This window comes from Eutrigla gurnardus (genome assembly GCF_963514095.1).
Source record: "Eutrigla gurnardus genome assembly, chromosome: 10".
NCBI lineage: Eukaryota > Metazoa > Chordata > Actinopteri > Perciformes > Triglidae > Eutrigla > Eutrigla gurnardus.
In genome coordinates this window covers 25,607,041-25,616,088 of record NC_139924.1, presented here as the reverse complement: position 1 = coordinate 25,616,088, position 9,048 = coordinate 25,607,041, and the positions used below count along the sequence as shown (strand labels likewise).

The 9,048-nt window shown below is 43.8% G+C and overlaps 2 protein-coding genes across 2 annotated transcripts; one reads left to right on the top strand and one right to left on the bottom strand.

The window, feature by feature from the left end:
• Positions 1 to 2,656: 2,656 nt before the first annotated feature.
• LOC311019442 (post-GPI attachment to proteins factor 2-like) lies at positions 2,657 to 5,255 on the bottom strand. The gene is made up of 6 exons (XM_084018863.1): positions 5,146 to 5,255; positions 4,654 to 4,827; positions 4,329 to 4,578; positions 3,890 to 3,996; positions 3,686 to 3,794; positions 2,657 to 3,553 (listed from the first exon to the last, which is right to left on the bottom strand). Exons 2-6 carry the CDS (start codon positions 4,819 to 4,821, stop codon positions 3,423 to 3,425), a joined length of 765 nt encoding a protein of 254 aa, XP_083874989.1. The 5' UTR covers positions 4,822 to 4,827; positions 5,146 to 5,255; the 3' UTR covers positions 2,657 to 3,422.
• A 326-nt stretch (positions 5,256 to 5,581) lies between these two features.
• chrna10a (cholinergic receptor, nicotinic, alpha 10a) lies at positions 5,582 to 8,800 on the top strand. The gene is made up of 5 exons (XM_084020160.1): positions 5,582 to 5,711; positions 6,550 to 6,695; positions 6,776 to 6,930; positions 7,311 to 7,843; positions 7,922 to 8,800. Exons 1-5 carry the CDS (start codon positions 5,651 to 5,653, stop codon positions 8,623 to 8,625), a joined length of 1,599 nt encoding a protein of 532 aa, XP_083876286.1. The 5' UTR covers positions 5,582 to 5,650; the 3' UTR covers positions 8,626 to 8,800.
• Positions 8,801 to 9,048: the final 248 nt, after the last annotated feature.

Below are 9,048 nucleotides of genomic sequence, written 5' to 3'. Positions count from 1 at the left end.
TTGGATTGGATATACAAGCTGTACACTCATGACTTTACATTGTAGCAAAGTGTAATTTCAGTGTTGTCGCATGAAAATATATAATATATTTGCAGAAATGTGAGGGGTGTACTCACTTTTGTGAGATACTGTATGTAAATCTGAGCACCAGGAGAAAACCCATCCATCCATCCATCCATTTTCTACCGCTTATCCTGTATTCAGGGTCGCAGGGGGGGCTGGAGCCGATCCCAGCTGTCATTGGGCGAAGGCAGGTTACACCCTGGACAGGTCGCCAGTCTATCGCAGGGCCAACATGTAGAGACAAACAACCATTCACACTCACATTCACACCTACGGGCAATTTAGAGTCACCAATGAACCTATCCCCATCCTGCATGTCTTTGGACTGTGGGAGGAAGCCGGAGAACCCAAAGAGAACCCACGCTTACACGGGGAGAACATGCAAACTCCACACAGAAGGAGCCTGAGCCGACCCGGGAATCGAACCCGGGATCCCAGGAGAACACCCTTTTACCTAATGTGCATTTTTTTATTATTAAGTGGGAAAACCTGACAACCAGGAAAAAAAAACATGCAGACACAGTGAGAATATACAAACTCCATACAGAGGGACAGGTGGAGGCGTCTCTGTGTGGCTGCGGCACTAATCACTGAGGCACTGTGCTGCCCTGAATAAGGAGGGGGAGTGTGGAGCAGGAGTGGAAGGAAGGAGTGGTGAGGTAGATGGATGAAGGGTGTTTTTTATACTACATATCATTTAAGGATATATTGTGGGAGAAAGCTGATCAATCAGAAGCCTCCTCCACCTTTCCATTGATCAATCAGAAGCCTCCACCTGTCGCCGTCACGCCTGTTCGGTGCGTGAAGAAACTCAAGAAATCCTTTTTCTTTCGCTTCTCCTCACGTTCTTTCTCCTCCTTCTCCCGCTTTGCTTCCTTCTTCTTCTCCTTCTCATGCATCTTCTCCTTCATCTTTTGCAGCTCTGCCTGCTCATCCTGGATCTTTGTCCTGGAGGAGAAGATTCCTCTCATCTTCTTCATGTTCAGACAGAGCTTCTCCAGGACCCTGTTGTCCTCAAGGACCTCTCGGACTCTTGTCTCACAGTTCTGTGCTTCGTCGGCCAGGGCCTTTGTGTGCTTGTCCTCCAGTTCCTTTTTCTCGTCCTCCATCTGTTGGACTATTGTCTCCAGCAGGTGGATGCATGTCTCCGAGCTCTTCTGGGACACAGCCAGGTCCTTTTGGAACTTGTCCTTCAGTTCCTTCTTCTCGTCCTCTATCTGTTGGACTTTTGTCTCCAGCAGGCGGATGCATGTCTCCGAGCTCCACTGGGACACAGCCAGGTCCTTTTGGAACTTCTCCTCCAGTTCATTTTTCTCCTCCTCCATCTGTTGGACTATTGTCTCCAGCAGGCGGAGGCTTGTCTCCGAGCTCTTCTGGGACATGACCAGGTACTTTTGGAACTTGTCCTCCAGTTCCCTGCTCTGGTCCTCCATCTGTTGGGCGTGCCACAGCTGGACCTGTTCTTTCTCGTCCAGCTCCATCCTCAACTTGGCATCCAGATTGTTGCATTTTGAAGATGCAACGCTGAAAGAGGTTGGACTCTCCACGAGTTTCACAACCAGGTTTTTCATCTCTGTGAGCTGCTGAGAGATACCCTCCCTTGTCTTTCCTGAGTTGTAGGATTTCTTTGTCCCTCTGGTGGATCTGCGCCTCCTGCATCAGCAAATCTTTCTTCAGGCAGTCGTCCTTTGACTCCTGCTTCTCCATGGTTTCGTAGTTGTTCCTCGTCTTCTCCTGCTTGGTTTGAAGACATTTCTCCGGTCACAGCCCAACAGCATTGTGGGTACAGCAACAGTCAGATCATAGCTTGAAAAGTAATATGGACTGAAAGGTTAAATACTTGTTTTGAGCTTGTGAGCCTGCAATGTTCACACCCAGAAGCTGCTTATATAACAACGTATCCGCTGTTGAGGAAGTATCATATAATCTATTGCACATAAGTAACGTTCGACAGTTATACTGTATTAAATGTTTGTATATATGTTTGTTAACAGACTGAACTTTTATTTTTGGTCAACGAAAATGAAGACACATTTTAGCATAGCTTTTATTTTGTAAACCACATTAAGTCTCGTTTTTATTCGTCTACGATATTGCATTATATATTTAATTATCGTTATCGTCAATATGACCAGCATTTTTGTTGCGTCTCGTCTCATTTTCCTCATATGATAAAGGTTTCATCTTTGCTAATGAAAGCAACACTACAAGCATTCTCTGTATTTGCCTCTAAAACAACTCTGTCTCGTTTGAAATCTGAAGAATCTCATCATAATGTACACACTCCGGCAGGAGCCCCGTGGCCCTTTCAAAATTTCCACAGAGGGAATTTTATAGTTTGATGTTACAACTGTGAACTTTGATCTGAAAATTATGCTTTAAATGTGATCGCAAAAGTACGGTTTTGTGAGTTTTGTTATGAATTAATATGATTCAAGAAAAAAAAATACTCATCAGGGTTGGATTTGGTGGGGGAGGATGTGGAATTCAGAACATGGCAGTTTTGTTATGGTGTATAGCATACATTTATATAACACCATTATGCAAAGAAGATTTACCTTATATATTTATATGCATATTTATATGCATGGACGTATTTGAACAGTGGTGCGTGAGATAATATAAAGCATAATAATGTGCCATTCACTAAGGCCCTATAAGTGCTGTTAGTATTAAAGACATTAGAGGGATTTGCCTTTGAACGTGGCTGACTGGGTTTTTATCCAGCAGCATTCACTTTTGGGTCACAGTTGGGTAAGTGACGTGCGGTTGTAATACCTGCAGCAGATTAACATCAGGGCATTAAGGTCACTTGTAGTACACATGGGAGAACTATTGCATTCATTTACGTCAGCATGGCCTGGTAAGGTAATACAGTCTTGTCTTGCAAAGAGCTTTAACAGGCAAAAGAACCAACACCTGCTGATCCCCCGGTGACATTTTACCAGATTTGCAACCACAAAAACATGTCTATTATGTAACATGGCTGCTTATGGTGTTTCAGAATAAAGGTCAAGCACACTTTAAAAGACTCACTTTACTTTGGCACAAATACAGCATGACCACACGTGTTGTTATGCAACGTTCAAAAGGTGAAACTTCACGTGACACAAAATAGTGTGTGTGGGCGAAGGCAAAAATGGAACTTTCAGCGAACTGAATTAACCATACAGCAGCACTTGTGCATATCTTTTGTCCAAACCTGTCTGACATATACACCCTAAAGTACTTGAGAGCTGTCATCATGGAAATATATGAAAAAGGCCTTCGTCCCACTCTTCCTCTTGTGCAGGATCAAGTCTGTTAGCATCAGCTGGCTGTGTGCTTGTACAGTTAGCACGTAGTCCTTGAGTTTCTAGTCAGAAGTCTTTATCATCAGAAGATGAAATGACCATGACCTCCCGGCTCTTAAAGTCCCACACCGCTGTGAGATGGAAGGCCATGTTGGAGAAGACCACCAGATACTCGAATAGGGCAAATAATGTGTAACCTGTGAAAAGAAGAAACAGGGGAATATGACGGACATGTGATTTGCTCAGCATTTTTGTAATCATCCATAAAGCTGTCATCTCCCCTCACAGATTAGATGGAAACGATCAAACCGACTGATTAGGAGACTTACTTCCTGATTCGCAGTACATGTTGTGTTTCCAATAAAAGAATCCGGCCAAAGCACAGAAGGATACGTTGAGAAGTAAAAAGCGTACTTTCCAGTGGTGAGACTTGGCATCCTATAAGCGAGGAGAGAAAGAAAAAGAAAACACATAAATACTGAATTGGACTTTAATGCTGCAAATGACATGAGAGATTTGAGATTTGATGTTACCTCGGGACTTAACGAGTACTTCTTAATAGTCTTCCATAGACGGCAGGTTATCAGCATGTAGATGAGGGAACTGACAATGAAGAGCACAAAACCTTCCTTATGTACAACTGAAGAGCAGAAATATACAAAGAGAGGTTGGTCAGTAAAGCACAGAAAAAGTAATGGATTTCCAAATACAAGACTTTGCATAACAATAATAATAATGATGAAATAAATATAATAATATTACTTTGGTCTGTTACTTTAATATATGTCCAGCAAGGTTATTCAGTTTGCTGAATAGATGAGTTTAGAAACAAATTGGGCTTAATTTGCAATTTACATAAACTATTCAAACTTATCCCAGATAATCTCCTTACTTTATTTAAAAGCATCAACATTTGAAAGCCGTCAGATACATTTAAAATCAAATGACCTTTAGCTTATCAGTGTAACTCACAGTATGTTTCACTGGATGACACGTATGTGAGGAGCAGGAGGCCGAGGTTTTCACAAATCGAAAAAGCCAGGTTGAAACAACTGAGTGAGCTCTCCGGGAACCTGGAGGCGAAACGCGTCCTGTAAAACTTGAAGTAGGTGAACGCCACCAGGAGCCTCGGTGCCGAGTGCAGTCCGATACAGAACCTCCATATGTGGCACTCGGGACTCAGGCTGATGGAGGCACTGATTGATGGCAGGTAATTAGGAACCTGGAAAACACACAGTGATGACTTAGTCTCATCAGCATCAAAGGGTGGTTCAATTAGTAAAATATGGGACATTACCTGACAGTGTGTACCAGTAGAGTCCTCATAATGGAAGACGGAGGATATGAAGACACAGGTGACGAGTCCCAGCAGTGGCAGGCACACAGTGGCCACCACACAGGAGCTGAATGACACCCTGATGACCAGGGGCCTCTCGTGCCCCAAGATGCCCGAGCCTTGTAGCATCTCGATCTGTCACAGTGGAACAAGTTCATAGCATCTCACAGGAGGCTATTAATGCAGCCCGATACATGTGGCATGAATACTTATACAGGTATTTGTGGAGATTAATATTCAATTCAATTTAATTTATAGTGTCATATCACAACAGAAGTCATCTCAGGACACTTTACACATTGAGCAGGGCAAGAGAAAACTGCCTTAATAGGCTTTTATGCAGAAATCTCATGCAGCCCAGGCCTTAGCACACATGTATGCAGTTATTTGAGACATTTTAATATGCATGCATTTACAGAGCATCTTCATATCTGATGAACGAAATCAACATACCTCCCCTGGGTTTGCAGCTTACCGATAATTGCCGATAATGGCTACTGGCTTGTCAATAACGACGCTATTACAATAAGATCCATGTTATGATGTCGGGCTGTTCCGCAAACGGACAATTATGTGTTTTTGAACGCTTCCATACGACGATGACAGGAGTCATGAAAAGCATCAGCAGCACCCGGAAGAGAAAGCGAGGAGGAGAGCGGAGGAGAGCGGGAGGTCGCTGCGTCTGCAGGGCGGCGCTGCACGTCAGATGATGCCGGGTTTAAATCACGTAGAAGAGGCGTCTCCTCAAACCATTAGACGCTGTTTCAAATGCAATATTCGCGGGCGGGAGCTGTCCGTGGTGCTGCGCTAGAATAAACAAATTTGATTTTTTTTTCGTATCCCATATTCTAACCCCCCCTTCTGATCTGATTTCCTGTTTTCTTTCCCGTTTTTGATGATTTAGTGGACAAACAGCAGCTCAGATGGTCTGCGGATCGACATCATTTGTTCCAGCAAGATGAAACCATGGGGAACCCAAACTCTATGTCGCTTGCTTCTGTATGTCAATATTTTGCCAAGTAAGTTTGCATTTTTAGTTTTCCCTCAAATGTTTTTGTTATGCAGTTTTAAGTTCATTACAGAGAAAAGCAAATAATCAATTTGCTTGAATTGATTGATGAATAGCTGTTTTATCTATTAAGAGGTGAGGTCCCATGTATAAGCCTGTTGGCTTCTTGACCTCTCCTGCCACACCTTTTATGCTTTCCTTTTGGTTCATTCTTTTTGATTTTGATGTATTTTATATGAGTGCAAATAAATAAATAAACAAATAAAATATGTTAAAACATTTGCATAAAAATGCTGTAGGTTGTATTTGATTTTATCAAAGCAAGGCATATGTTATGGATCATTTCATTCCATTCCTTTTATGCTGTTGTCCTCAAACTTGGAGCTGTTATTCAGGGATTTGTTATCATCATAATCCCACAGACCGTCTCTGTATGCAGCTCAGAGGCTTTAACATCTGGCAGCCCAAATCCATTGTTACCAAGCTGCTGTTAGAATATCAAATAGTGTGTTTATTCATAGCTATATTCTGGAAACTTATTAATGTAGACGTGGCATGAATCATTTCCTGATAAAACATGAAATATTAAATCTAAAGAAGGCTTATACTTGTGTATATTACTGTTTTAACGCCACATGCATGTTAAGTGATCTCCTCAGAGCTTAATAAAGGGTGACCCGGCCTGACATCCCCATCTGTCATGCATTCACATTTCCTCTCCATGCCGCTGCTTTTACTCTGAATGTCTCGGGCCAAAACATTGATTGATCAAAAGTGATCACAGCATAATGTCATTGAAAGAAAATATATAATTGACTCAAAAAAAAGCATTTCTCTCCCTGTCGTAGCCTGTCGGTGTGCTCAGGGGAAATACGCTCAAAAGCTCCTGAGTGATTTGTTCACCGACTACACGAGCGCGCTGAGGCCTGTGGAGGACACCAAAAACATACTGAACGTGACCCTGCAGGTCACACTGTCACAAATCATCGACATGGTAACCGGCGTATCACCTCAGATACACACAATAACACGTATAACCTTTGTGACTTTTCATGCATTTTCAATGTTTTACAGGATGAGCGAAACCAAATTTTGACGGCCTATTTATGGATACGGCAAGTGTGGGTCGATCCACACCTCAAATGGAATAAAGATGATTACGATGGACTCGATACCATCCGCATACCTGGTAGTTATGTATGGAGACCTGATATAGTCCTATATAACAAGTAGGTCGGATTGGTATGGGGTTAATCATTGGGTGTTGGTCAGTATAGAAGGCACAAGCTGAACAGTCCTTGAAGACATTATTTCAAGGAGTGTCCAGGCCTGTCTGCTTTTTATACAGAAACATGACTGATCTCACACTGTGTACACTAAACATATTCAAACAGGAACACTTACTGAAAGGATATAAAACGCAGACAAAACACTGAAGTATGAGTACAACACTCATAACTGTGTTGACTCTTCCCTCAGTTGGTGAACTTGTGCCTTTGTATCCTGATCAAGTTTCTTTCTCAAGTCTTCTCCAGCTGCTCCTCAATTATTTTCTAAAAAGGTATCCAACATCTATGAGCATGTTTCTAAGGTTTTTGTGTGATTTCAGTGCTGATGATCATTTCACCGGCTCCATGGACACCAACGTGGTGATCCGCCATGACGGCCATATGATATGGGATTCCCCCGCCATCACCAAGAGCTCCTGCAAAGTGGACGTGTCCTTCTTCCCCTTCGATGCTCAGCAGTGCAGGTTCACGTACGGATCCTGGACCTACAACGGTAACCAGCTGGACATCCTGAACGCCATGGACAGCGCCGACCTGGCCGACCTGGTGGAAAACGTGGAGTGGGAGGTGCTGGGCATGCCGGCCAAGAAGAACGTCATTCAGTACGGCTGCTGTGCGGACCCGTACCCCGACGTGACCTACACGCTGAAGCTGAACAGGAGAGCCTCCTTTTATGTCTACAACCTGCTCATACCGTGTGTGATGATCTCCTTCCTGGCTCCGCTGGGCTTCTATCTGCCCGCTGACTCCGGAGAGAAGGTGTCGTTGGGTGTCACCGTGATGCTGGCGCTCACTGTCTTCCAGCTGTTGGTTGCAGAGATCATGCCGCCGTCTGAGAACGTGCCACTCATCGGTAACGCCAATAAAACGGGGTTAAATCTAAAAGGTGTGTTACGCCGTCTGTGCTGATTTCTCCCCGTTTCTTCCACAGGAAAGTATTACATTGCGACGATGACCATGATCACCGCCTCCACTGCCCTGACCATCTTCATCATGAACATCCACCACTGTGGCCCGGACGCCAAGCCGGTTCCCAAGTGGGCCAAGAAGGTCATCCTGCAGTACATGGCCAGGATGTGCTTCGTGTACGAAGTGGGGGAGAACTGCTTGTCGCCGCAGCAACCGGAGAAACAAGAGCCGCAGCCACCTGTGAAGAACAACAACTGCATGAATGGTCAGGCAGGACCGGGCAGAGACGACTGCGTCTTCAAAACGGAGAGAGGACACGAGACGTTGGGCTCCTTGACCGCAGAGGAGAGGGAGGACTTGGAGCAGATGATGAGCCCGATAGGATCCATCGGGAAGAACCCCACCAACGACTACAGCGCCTGGAAGAACGGCGTCTTCATGAGCATGGACTGCGACGAGTCGGCAGGTCAGAGGAGGTGCAGGAAGGGAGGTGAGAGCGACGGGGAGAGAAAAGACGGAGAGGTTTCCTGCAGCGACCACAGCAACGAGAGGCAGCTGCTGCGCAACATCGAGTACATCGCCAACTGTTACCGAGATCAGAGGGCGACGCAGAAAAGGACCGGGGAGTGGAAGAAGGTCGCCAAAGTTTTAGACCGCTTCTTCATGTGGATATTCTTCATAATGGTGTTCTTCATGAGCCTTCTCATAATGGGCAAAGCCATCTGACTGCAGACCTGAGAAGTTACACGATAATTTAATTAATGTTCAGATTATACTCCCTAATGTCTTAGAAATGGTGGATTCTGAAGGCTGCAGTCCTGATTATAAATACTTATTTTCTTGCATTCCCTAACTTTTTTCCCAATGTTGTGTCCAAGAAATAGCAAGTCAGCAAATGTATATATTTTCTACTGATGGAATTTCCACAAATGTGTGCTTTTATTTTAAATAAAATAGTGATTCATTTCTGTACATTTATTTAGTTGTGTCTGAAACAATTAATCAATGGATTTAAAAAGCTACATAAGGGAGTGACAAATAAATATATCCATTGCTGCTTCAAACATTACAAACATAATTTATTTTTTTAATCTGTTGTGGATATCTGACAAGTAGTGTAAAACACAAATACACATACACAGTACACAC